The sequence below is a fragment of the Anolis carolinensis genome, chromosome 4 (assembly GCF_035594765.1).
Source record: "Anolis carolinensis isolate JA03-04 chromosome 4, rAnoCar3.1.pri, whole genome shotgun sequence".
NCBI classification, from domain to species: Eukaryota; Metazoa; Chordata; class Lepidosauria; order Squamata; family Dactyloidae; genus Anolis; species Anolis carolinensis.
In genome coordinates, this window is record NC_085844.1 from 45207034 (window position 1) to 45220092 (window position 13059).

The 13059-nt window shown below is 41.3% G+C and overlaps 1 protein-coding gene across 3 annotated transcripts in view; it reads left to right on the forward strand.

Annotated features, from left to right (window-relative positions):
* The first annotated feature begins 3146 nt into the window (after window positions 1–3146).
* The window catches only part of tox (thymocyte selection associated high mobility group box), a 275955-nt gene continuing 266042 nt past the window's right edge, over window positions 3147–13059 (forward strand). The window contains exon 1 of one of the 3 annotated variants that reach the window (XM_008108489.3): window positions 3147–3888. In XM_008108489.3, coding sequence (XP_008106696.1) covers window positions 3736–3888 — 153 coding nt within the window. In that variant the 5' untranslated portion in view covers window positions 3147–3735. Of the gene's footprint in view, window positions 3889–4034; window positions 4230–13059 lie in introns of those variants that run through there. The other 2 variants (XM_008108490.3, XM_062980345.1) reach the window with 2 other exon arrangements.

Below are 13059 nucleotides of genomic sequence, written 5' to 3' on the forward strand. Positions count from 1 at the left end.
TAATTCCTTCAATACTCTTGGATGTAGCTGATCCGGCCCTGGGGACTTGAATTCGTTTAGAGAGGCCAGGTGTTCCTGGACAACTTGTTTCCCTATTTGGGGTTGGATTTCCCCCAATCCTTCGTCCATTCCATGTTGCTGAGGTAGAAGATGGCTTTCTTTTTGTGAGATGACCGAGGCAAAGAAGGCATTGAGCAGTTCTGCCTTTTCCCTGTCCCCTGTCGCCATCACCCCATCTTCTCCTTGCAGAGGCCCTATCGCCTCCTTTTTCTTCCTTTTTCTACCAACGTAAGCAAAAAAGCCTTTTTTGTTGTTTTTTATGTCCCTGGCAAGCCTGAGCTCATTTTGTGCTTTAGCCTTGCGAACCTTTTCCCTACAGGTGTTGGCTATACGTTTGAATTCTTCTTTGGTGATTTCTCCCCTTTTCCACTTCTTGTGCATGTCACTTTTGAGCTTTAGCTCAGTTAGAAGTTCTTTGGACATCCATTCTGGCTTCTTTGCACTTGTCTTATTTTTCTTCTTTGTTGGCACTGTTTGCATTTGCGCCTTGAGTATTTCACTTTTGAAAAACTCCCATCCATCCTTAACTCCCTTGTTTTTTAATATTGGTGTCCATGGAATGCCGCTCAGTAATTCCTTAATTTTTTGGAAGTCAGCTCTCTTAAAGTCGAGAATGCGTGTTTGACTTGTCTTAGTTTCAGCATTCCTTTGTATTGCAAACTCCAGGAGCACATGGTCACTTGCCCCTAAGGATCCAACCACTTCAACTGTATTGATCAGGTCTTCCACATTTGTTAAGATTAGATCAAGAGTTGCTGATCCTCTTGTTGCCTCTTCTACCTTCTGGACCATAAAATTGTCTGCAAGGCAAGTGAGGAATTTGTTGGACTTTGTACTCTTGGCTGAGTTTGTTTTCCAGCAGATATCGGAATAATTGAAATCGCCCATGACTACTATATCTCTTCTTTGTGCCTGTTTGGTCAGCTGTTGACAGAAGGCTTCATCAAGTCCTTCATCCTGACTCGGAGGTCTGTAGTAGACACCCACGACAAGATCTTTTTGAGTCCCGGTTCCCTTGATTCTTATCCAGATGCTTTCTAGCTGGTTTCCCGGATTACAGTCTTGCATTTCTTCTGCAACGTAACTGTTTTTGACATATAAAGCTACTCCCCCTCCTCTCCCTTTTGTTCTATTTCTGTGAAAGAGGTTATAGCCCTCAATGGCTACATTCCAGTGATGGGAGTCATCCCACCAGGTTTCAGTGATGCCTATGACATCGTATGTGTGGTGCTGTGCTAAGAGTTGGAGTTCCTCTTGCTTATTTCCCATGCTCTGAGCGTTGGTGTAAAGACATGTAAGCCCCTGTGACCTCCCCTTGAGCTTTTTATCAGGGATTATTGTGCTCTCCGTACTTGGTCCTTGCTGTGTTTGTGCAGCCCTCCGTTTAGCCTTTTGGCGGTTCCCTGTGGTCGTGGGTAATATAGTGTTCGCCAGGCTGTTGTTCCCCTCCCCCAGTAGATCTATTTTAAAGTGCGCCTGATGAGGTTTGTGAGTCTGTGTGCAAAAAGATCTTGTACCCTATACCTCTTAACACATTGGTTCTTAATCTGTGGGTCCCCAGATATTTTGGCCTTCAAATCCCAGACATCCTAACATCCTAAACTAGCTGGGATTTCTGGGAGTTGTAGGCCAAAACATCTGGGGACCCACAGGTTGAGAACCACTGCGTTAACGTGTTCAACCAGCCAAAACAATAATCCTTTTTGCCTCATGGAGGGTGAAATATGAAGGAAGGTTCTAGGTGCAGTTTCTGTGTATTCCAATTAATGTATCAGTGGTATTTATTTATTTATTTACAGTATTTATATTCCGTCCTTCTCACCCCGAAGGGGACTCAGGGCGGATCACATTATAACACACATAGGGCAAACATTCAATGCCCATAAACACATCAAACAGAGACTGAGAGACACACGCAGAGGCAAGTTAACCTTCTTCTGAGGGGATGTTCGATTCTGGCCACAGGGGGGAGCAGCTGCTTCATCATCCACACTGACGGCTCTTCCTCATTCCAGGTCGTAAATTAGTTAATCTTGCCTCCCCACTTTATAAGTGGTACCTTATCTCCTACTTGATAGATGCAACTATCTTTCGGGTTGCTAGGTCAGCAACGAGCAGGGGCTATTTTTTATTTTTAATTGACGGGTGCTCACCCCGCCACGGGCTGGCCTCGAACTCATGACCTCATGGTCAGAGTGATTTAAGGCAGCTGCTCAACAGCTGCGCCACAGCCCAGCCCCATGGTAGCATCCATGATGACTTTCAGGGTAGGGGGACAAAGGGAAATAAAGTCAAAATTAACAATAGAGGGATCCAGCTAATTTTAGTTTTTTCCTTCCTTTGCAATGACATTGGGATACAATTCTGTAATGCTTAAAATGTTAGTGACATGAGTATGTTGATTCTGTGTTGAGTGCCATGTCTACTTCTATTACCCTTTCTAGTCAATTGAGTCCTGCAATTAAGCAGGGGTTTTCCTAATTGTTGGGTGGAAAAATTAGTGGCGTCTCTCCTTCAAACCAGATGAATGGAGAACAGAGAACTAGAATATAACACACTGCAGAAAATAGAGGTCCAAACAGAAGTATTTATCCAGCAGGTCTAATCGAGAATTCTGACTTAATGAGGCAGGACTCTGGAGCTGTGTAGGTAGGTGAGAGAACACCTTTTATCTTGGGTGTTCTGCGTTTGTTAATTTTTCCTATGTGAGGAGATTTTTTGGGACGTCCAGTACTTTGCCACGGTTCAATGTAGTTTTCCAAAATCTTAGCCATCCTTGCTCAAGAGTACTGCTGGTGCTTCACCAAAACTACTGCTCCCTGCTTCCATACCTTTGAGCCAGAGAAGTTCAAGTGGTGCCAAACTCCGTTACTTCTGCGAGGAAGTCGTGGGGCCCCTGCAACTGCTTCAGCCCGTCCTCCTCCCTTGCTTCTGAATCCCCCTCCGCTTTCCTTCCCCCTCCGTCCATCCTTATTCTTATGGAAAACGCCGCGTTGAGGCGGTGCCATAGTAACTGGCAGGGGGTCGGGGCGGCTGGGGCGGGGAGGCCCCGGCTGGCGGGTGCCACAGCGCCCCCTGCCTGCGGTGGGCGGGACGGCGCGCTCCGCGGCCAGCAGCAAATGGCTCTGGAGTTCGAGGCTCCTTTGTGTGAAGCAGCGGCGGCACACTCGCGGCGGAGCCTCACGCCGAGTCCTTGCTCTCCACGCTGCCTCGCGGGGAAGCCCCACCGGAGCCGGAGCTTGCCCTCCATCCCCTCCTGGGGAGAGAAAGACGCAGAGAGTGAGAGAGAGAGAAAGAAAGAAAGAACAGACGGGGAAGGAGAAGAAGGAAAGAAGCGAACTCTCCCCAAGAAGTGCGCAAAGGCGTGGAAAAAGGAAGAAAACTCCGGGAAGTTACCTGCCCGGCTGGAGGAGACCTTGCCACCGCTTGGGTCCCTTTTTGGGCGGGGAGAGGGGCAGGTTTCGCTCCCTCTCTCTCTTTTTTACTACCAGGGAAGGGTTTTTTTTTTTGTCTCAAACTCAAATCCTCTGGGGCTATTTTCGGGTCCTTGTTGAGTTTTCTTGCATTGATTCCCCCAACTCCCCGTTTTATTTATTATTTATTTTTTCTGCTTCAAGAAAAATAGAAGAGGGAAGGAAGGCAGGCGAGGAGTTCGGCTTGATGTTCTAGTGTGCAATGGACGTACGGTTTTATTCGCCGCCGCCGCCTCCTCCTCCTCCGCCGCCGCCGCCGCCTCCTCCCGCTGCGCCCCCATCCCAGGCTGCCACCGCTCCCGAGGCGCCCTGCCTGGGACCTTCGCCCTGCCTGGACCCCTACTACTGCAACAAGGTGATCTGCCGGCCCCCTGGGGGCTTCTCCCTTTCTCGGGGCTCGGGGCTTGGCTGCGGGAGGAGACTTTCCAACGGAGCAGGTTGCACAGGGGAGGGGAGGGGAGGGGGTTGTGTGCCTTTGAAATCGCTTTGCCTTGTTGGGTGTTTATATTGTGGGAGCTGCAAGTGTCTGTTGTGTTGTGGGGAAGAGGCGGGTTCGCCACGGGGGAAGGGAGCCTGCCACCGATGTTGTGAGCCCCTTGCCTTCGATCCCTCTTTGGGAGCCTCTGGAAAAGCCAGTTCGGCTCCCCTGGCTGGGCTCCGGGTCCTGACTCGTGAGGAAGCCCCTTGGCAAGCCAGGTAGGCGCCTTTGCAAGAAGTGCTTCTCTATACTTGAGGCCGTCATTTGCGGGAGATTCAAAATCATAATCTCCATCCCCACCCCCTTAAAAAAAACCACCTTCCTTTTGTCGCTTTCGGGGTATGCATCCTGCCAGCACCAGGGTACATTGCTTTCCATGCCAGCTCTTCAGAAAAGCCCGCGCCTGGAATGTTTGGTGGGAGTGGGACTGTGGGAATTTCAAAATCTTATAGCAAGTTTGTATTGAAGAGCCCAAGGACTCAAGCTGGACTGCTTCACTCTGTAAACTCCATTCAGCATTTAGAGACCCTCCACACAGCCATATAAACCAGAATATCAAGGCAGAACAACCCACAATATGTGTTTTGAACTGGGTTATCTGAGTCCACACTGCCCTATATCCCAGTTCAAAGCAGATAAAGTGGGATGTGTTATTTAGCTGTGTGGAAGGGGCCTTAGAAACAGTATTATGGGTCATTTTTTCAAGTTTTCTCCAGACCAAGAGGGAAGGAGGAATGTCTAAAACTGGGTTGGGCGTATTGCCAGAAGAGGAGTAGTGCTCTAACCATGCCATTGCCGGGCCTTGTTGTTGTGCATCTTAAAGTTGTTTCCAACCCTTTCCTGGGTTTTCTTTGGTGATATTTGTTATAGGGGAACTTGCTGTTGCCTTCCTTTGGAGCTGAGAGAGTGTGACTTGCCCATTGTTTCCCAGTTGGGGAATTTGAACCCTGTTCTCAACACCGCTCCCTCACCCTTGCTTTCATTTATGTGTTGCTGTGTCCCTTCAGACGCATGTCCCACTAAACATAGTCAACTCACTAAGTTAAATGGGACCTTTTCCAAGGTGTGCCATAGGATGCCATCCAAAGGAGTCTATGTTTTTGTTTTGTTCCTTGATCCTTTACACTTCATGCTTTACTGTATGTGATGCACATTTTTCCCCATTTCCCTCTATTTGCTGTTGTGAAACAGGCACCATTGATCATGGTAAATGTTCAGGAAGTGCAGGTTTTCCAAAACACTGAAACATATGTACAGGCAATCCATGAGGGAAGCGTAAACAGAGTTGTGAGCCAGCCTTCATAGTAAGATTTGTTTAAACCCAGGTGCCTGCTAGGCTTTTGTTTAAGAGCTTACTCTGGAAGGCTGGCACTTTTTCAGGCAGCACCAGATGGGTTTGTGTATGTGAGTGTATGCCTGGCACAATATAAACTCTATCTTGTACAGACAACACTGTTTTTTTTTTGTGGCTTGGACGTGATTCTGTGCTTGCTTATTGCTTTACAAGGGAGAAGGAGTAATTGATGGCTAGAATGTCCTCTTGCAAAAAGGGGGTAGAAACCTTACTGTTGCATTTTATTCATTGCCATGGGTGTGTGTGTGTGTGTGTTTATGGATTATTTCAAGCACCCTGAAAAAATGCATCCAGATACAGGTGATGCGAGCAGAGAGGTCCGCTTTGCTATTTGCTTCAAGAACACAACTGGTGCACTGTCCGAAAACACCTTCCACTTTTCAGGAATTTTCTAGCACTACTGTATCTTGTTTGTCATTCTTAACATGTAGAACCCATTTCTGTCTGAGATTAATGGCACAAGAAACCCAACTTGTTATTGTAGCTTCATTAGTGTGGATGTTCCATAACTAGATTTGTGGACTGCAATCATGCCTATAAAAGTTTTCTCTAGGTACGCTGTAGTGAAAATAGGAAGAGAAGCTCCAAGTTTAGATGACAGAAATGTGCCCTCCCACTTCATGTGCTAAAGGCTCTTTAAGCACTCAGCAATGATGATTATATGAAACTCTCTTTGTCCTGTGACTTGCCACTATAAAATATAATCTCTGTTATCTTTTATTGTGAGTTGTAAGCCTGCCATGCTCAGAAGTAAAGAAGCACTGGGTAGAATTAATGACATAAGTGCCAAAGTGCCCCAAGAGCCATTTGGCAGTGAAAACTGGACAAACGGTTATTAAATCTATCAGTGATTTAAAGCTTTATAAAGAAGGTAATGACTTGAATATACATTTTGCTCATCACACTCAAGATGGTGGGCCAGATTTAATTTAAAAGTTAAATGCATTGGAAAATCAGGAAGTGCGTTAATATATTAAATCGTTTTCCATTTTAAGTATTCTAAATTATTTTGGGTGGATATCACTCTTGATTGAATAAATTAATTTAGAGGGCTTTCTTCCCACCCCTTGCTCCAGGCACTATTTTTTTAACAAGCTGGTTAAATCCCATCATAAAGAAGAAACAAACTTTTATCTGAGTATGCAAATGTGATACTCTATTTAACTTAGTAAGGATTAACAGTGGATTTTTGAAATGTACCTTTGAATTACTTTTTAAAAAAAAGCCAGCTCAGGAGTGACATACCAGGAATGTTTCTCACATTCTTCAAGCAGTGCATATCTCTGTCAAGCAGCCCTGCCAGTGACCATTGATTATAGTAAATGGACTTAGAGTAGCTTTGCTGGCTGGGTCCCTAGGAGGCGTGTGTTGAATGAATGTCTCATTTTCTTCAACCCCCTTAGCCCCATCCATCCAAACTCATTAAAATCGCTATGAAGCCTTAATTTCATAGCATCCTGCAAAAACACATTTCACTTTGTCTTTTCCATAAACTGATAGTGGGGAACTTTTTCCTTACTGCCTCATTGTTTTTCAGCAGATTTGTTAGGTGCAAATACAAAGGATACCTGATATCCTGGAGGCCTAATAGTAACATACCTATGCCAACCTCCCTCTCCCCCATATGAAATTAGTTTAACTTTTGCCAGTATTATAGTGCATGTGATCTGTTTCCTATGTACTTTCACTTTGATGAAAAATTGGAAGGTAAACTTGCCTGGTATATGTAATTTTCATAGAAACTGGGTAACAGATTGTATCTCCCTGTGAGTAATCCTGTTTAAGTTTTGTGTTGCTCCATAACAAGCTAAGTAAATGCACCATGGCCTTAAAATTTGTTGCACAAGTAAGCATTTCTAAATTTAGTTGATGGATTGCAACCTACATATTTTAATGATCAATGTTTGCATCTTTTCCAGTATGTAATGTCATAGTTTACATGCTGTGTAAGAATTGACAGTATTCAGATAAGAGAATGTACTCCCAGTTGCACTGAATCATTTTTAAATAACATGCAACAGTGTAAGTATTTTTTGTTTCATTGCTTTTTTGCTGAGTGCCTTTGTTTAAAAAAAAACGAGGGAGATTTTTCTTTATAAACTTAAAATAATGTCCTTAAACATTTTAGTTGGCTGTTGCTGTGTTTTCTCTTGCAGCATAGAGTGCTCTGTGTGTATTGCATTGGCTCATGTTTCTTTTTCAGCTAAACCTCAGAGGGAGAAAAGTGAAAGAACAATTCAAACAATGTTGGTTGTGGCAACTGTGTGAGGTATCTCTTATACAAACAGAGAGAATGGATGGTATGCTGCTGTATATAGGTCAGCCTTTGAAATAATATAGTGAAGCTCATGGGCAGGACAGACAGATTTAGACTTGTGGTAATATGGTCCATCTCTGAAATTTGTAAGAGAACTGTATTTCAAGCGATTTTTCGGTTGGCATCTTAGAAGATAAATGTATTTTAATCTTCCTGGAAACAGATCTGGATATACGCATTCTATAACCATGGTAGTAAAATAATATCCTAGTGTTGTCCTCTTTGGAGATATAATAACTTCAGTTTAAACTTGTATCCATATACTTACACTTACCCTCCTCAGGCACTGTTTTCATAAGAACTGTGAGCAGAGAGCTCAATTGCAATTTTTCCCAGTCCCACTGTTGAACTATTAAGTATATGTTTTAACATTATTTTGTTTTGACATTGATAATAATAGGAATGCTGACTTATGCCAAGAATGGGATGGACCATAATGGTCTTTATTGCTTCCAGTAGCCTTACAAAGTGATGTGCAGATACTTTTTCCCTGGGTTTTGCTGGTTGAAAATTGTAGAAGCACCAGTTGATTTGGCATTTACTTCCTTATACTTGTCAGGGCAGTGGAAAAATACAAGCTGCTTGGTGAGAATAAACTAGACTAAACAAATGGATGGAGAAACAAGACGATAGTAGGGGAAAAACTTACAGAGAGCAAATTGCGCTTTGAAACTTCCAAGTGAATTCTGTCAGAACAGAGTATTTACAACAGTCTTGTTAGTCATTAGAAGTTCCCATTGTTTTGTTAATAGATTAAAATGACTCCTTTCTGGAAAAAATAACACTGTGTCTTTATTATGCCAAATCAAAATTTGAATGCTGCATTTTACAAAATGTACCAAGATCATATCTCTTCTACAGAAGACTGCTTTGTTTCTGATGCAACATTATTTTCCCTCTGAAATAACTAAATTCTAGGATTCCATCCAGAAGACTCTAAAATGCTCACGTAGTAGTGTTATATGTGTGTGTGTTTTCTTTCTTTGAGAGTCCTATGGATTTTGGTACCAGTGGTATGTTTTTACACAGACCTTGTGAATTTCTATTTAGGAGAGAGAGTTCTTTGCATTTTTATTTGTTGTGTTAGCATTTTTAATAAGCTGTGACACCTTTTGTGATAAATTACTGAAATTAGAATTTGATTGCCTCTTTTGTTCAGTTTCCAGAATAACCAATGGGATTTCAATTTCCCCCCAAAAAGAGAAGTTACATATAACAACACTATTAAGAGACTTTCAGTTCATCAACTTGAAATCTTTTGATTGAAGACAGTGACAGCCCGCAAATCATCCAACAACACATTTAGAAAATATAGGTTTTTAATATGGCAAATTAACATGATAGGCATCATTTAAAAAACACATTTCCCTTTTGTTGTGTATGGGAAATTGTGAATATTTAGATGGTGTCTGTTGTGATATTATCTAAAAAGGGACTCCCCCCCCCCTCGGAACAGCTGTTTTCTTAATATAATTTGTAAATATACTGATAGATGTATTCACCAGTTAAGCCACACTTAGGATGTCATCCTGTACACATTTATCCTTTGAACATCATTGTAAGAATATATTGGGACTTACATTAGAGTTTATATGCATAGACTTTCTCTGGGGATCATGTGGTCTTCCAGATGTTGTATAATTTCACCTTTTAGTATTCTTTACTATTAGCCGAGATTGCTAGGGATAATAGATGTTACAATCCAAAAACATCTGGAGAATAGAATCATTCTCACTCCTGCCTAGATATTTGAGTGTTGTCTGCTCTTCTAATTGTAAATCCAGACGTGTAGTTCATTCAGGGTGCATCTACACTGTACAATTCATACAGTTTGACACCACACTGACTGCTATGGCATAGTGCTATGAAATCATGGGAGTTGTAGTTTTGCAAAGTTTTTAGCTTTCTCTACCAAGGAGTGCTGGTGCCTTACCAAACTACAACTCTCATGATTTCATGGCACTTAAAGTAGTGTCAAACTTCATTATATCTACAGTTTAGATTGGGCATGGGCAAACTTTGACCCTCAAGGTGTTTTGGAGTTCAACTTCCAGAAATCCCAGCCTGGTTACTGGCTGTTAGGAATTGTGGGAGTTGAAGTCCAAAACACCTGCTGGGCCAAAGTTTGCACATGCCTAGTATAGATGCATCCTTAGTGAGCTCTTATATTTTATTCGCAAATTGGCATTAAGGGATCCAAGTTTACTCAGGTTTAGAGTGATTGCTTGAAATCTTTTTAATGGCTGACATAAGTCCTAGTGGTTGCAGTTGGTTTACTTTTAAATATGATGAACCAGCATAGTATAGTGGTTTGAGCATTAGACTACAACTCTGGAGAACATTGGGCAAGTCACACTCTCCCAGCCATAGAGAAAGGAAATGGCAAACCCCCTCTGAAAGAATTTAGTCAAGAAAAGCCTACGGCAGGATTGCCATAAATCAGAAATGACTTAAAGGTGCACAACAATAACAAAACTGGATACAACCTACAATTTTCATGTTCCTGTTGGTTAAAGATAAGAAAGTTCAGACTTGAAATTCAAACATGAGTAATGCAAGATCACAAACATATGATATTGGTAGTGTTTTAAATAAATATTTAACAAAGCAGAGAGCAAAGCTTTGAATATTTCCCTATGTATAGCGAACTCTGGGGTATTATAGAATGGGGTCTAGTTTGTAGCAATTTAGATACAATTTAGTCCACTTATTTTTGTATAATGAGACCTTTGCTTTCTCTACAAATCATTGCTTTCTGCAGGCATGATAAAAGTGTGTAGTAGCTTGTCCTTATGAGTAGCTTTATCACATCAGTGGATTTCCTTTCACCACAGGTCTTGTGAGGATTCTTGACTCTGCTTGTGTACATAGTAAACTAGTAACTCAGCATAAATTACATGTTGCTCTCAACCAAAACATGACCAGCATGGTGGGAAAGTAGTTGTAAAGGTTGACCTGAAATACTTTGAAGCTTGTAGCCTTCAGAGTCTGGTCCTGAAAGTTTTATGTCAGTAAATATTGAAACATTTGCTGCATGGAAGTACTTCACAAACATCAGAGCATTTTAATCTTGATTATAAAAGAGATATAACATGAACATTGATAATATCCAGAACTTAATAAAATATACTTAGGCTCCTGAATGAAATGTCATTAATTAGAACAGATTTTGCTCAGAGGCATGTCTGTTTAGGATTAGAGTAAGAATACGTACATTAGACAAGAATTGCTGAAACTTTACAACCAAGGCCAACACTTGTGTATCCTAATCATCCTATTAAAAGATTGCTCATTCAGATCATGTTTGAACCACTTTTATCAGAATGTACATAGATCCATCCTTGGAACATTTTTATATTAAAAATATTAAGATGGTGTTTCTTCTGTGTGGATGTTTTGCCCAAGGAATCATTTCTCATCAAGAAGCCTGTTATAAACTGATCAGAAAATCTGACTGTTAATGCAAGTGCCAACAGACAGTTAATTATAGAAAGAGAAGAGACAGATTTTCTTTAACTTGAATGAGATTTTCTGGTCATAATGATTTTCCCCTACAGCATTAGGCTTGAAAATGGCAACCTTTTAATATGAAAACTGCATTCCAGTTTGGCAGTAGATTAAACAAAAAATTATGTTTGCATCTGTTCTTTTGTGGCTGCTGCAGTATCCATTTATATTATGACGCCGTAGTATAGTATTTGTTTGGTAATAAATATTTGGAAATCATTTTTTTCTACTTGTAATTTAAATGTCTGCTTGTTTTTACTACTGCGCTGTTCCTTCACAGTAAGTTTTATAGAGTTTACACCTAGTTTTTCTTTGAGCTCCTCTTGTTCTGTTTAGAGAGAATCTAAGTAGCTGACATGTCCATATGAGGGGATCAAAGTGAATTACTTACTTTTATCTTGAGAGTAGTAACCCAACACATCAAATTAGTTCCAACTAATATATAAATTAGTGTGTCACGTGTGTGGAAGACATATCAGTCTTACATTCTCTTAGTATTCTGGTCTGTTTCTTAACACAATTGGTTTTTGCTTTCAAAAGGAAGACAAAGTAAATCTTCCAGAAGACACTTTATAGGCTTTTGCTGTTGCCTAAAGATGCCTTATTTTTTGGTGGGAATTGTGTGTCCTTTGGAAAAGATGTTGCTGAACTACCACACCCAGCATTCTCTACTATTGTCTGCATTAGTTAAGATTGGTGAGAATTGTAGTTCAACATTATCTAGATGGTTACTCTTTCCCCACTCCTTAAAAGTCCTGAACAGCAATGAATAGTTTTTCCCTACATGAATGTTTCAGCCCTTCTTTGACATAGTACTCTGTTTATGAAAGTGAGGAGGGTGGTGACCAGTGATAAGGACCTTTTTGGTGCCCTCAGCCTGGGACACTTTACTTAAAGTTGAGATTAATACCTCTTCAGCACTGGGTGAAAATAATTTTATTTACTCATTTTTCTTAAATTTGTTTTTATTGTTTTCTACTTAGGCGGTTGTTAACTGCTTTGCACTGATAAATTTTTTAGGGTTTGCTACTCTTTGAAGTAGGTATTCAAATAAATACAGTATATTGAACCTCACCCACTTATTGCCTGGTTTGTCACATTAATGTTAATGATGCTTTTCATAATCTACTTGAAACTGTGGGAGAATTTGGGGGAAATATGCATAGAGGTGTTATCAATGTTTGAATGATGATCAAATCTAACTTTCCTTCTTAGCAAATACATGTGAGGTATCTGATGCTCTGAAACAGTGCTGAAATACTTCTTGGGCATGATAATGAATTGGATGAGGACTTAATCCCATAAAATAGAGATACTTAGTGTAGGTAGCTGAACTGTCCAGGTTAGTGTTCGGCAGCCTCTTTTGGAAGAGGTGCACTTCCTCTAGGATCAGATTTCACAATTTGGATTCATTATTGTTGCCAGGGGCACGTTTGTCTCAGCACTGGACCATAGTATCCAGTTCTCATATCACAGTTTGAAACAGATGTCAAGTTTATATGTGACTAGAGGATGTACAAAAAGTGACCATACTAGGAATTAAAGACACAGCTGTGTTAGTCTGGAATATTGATATGGAGAGATCATGCAGAACCTTAGCAATTAAGTGAGAGACAAAGTTGGTAGCAGAAGCTTTTGTAGATTGAATGAACTTGAGTGAAGTACTCTTAGGCCCCTTATACACTGCCATATAAAATCCAGAATGTGGATTATCTGATGGGAAAATCTGGATTATATGGCAATTTAGAAGGGGTCTTAGAGTGCATTTGCACTGTTGAACTGATGCACTTTGACACCACTTTCCGCTATGGCTCATGTAGTTTTACGATGTATTTTGCCGCCCTTACCAAAGAGCGCTGGTGCTTCACCA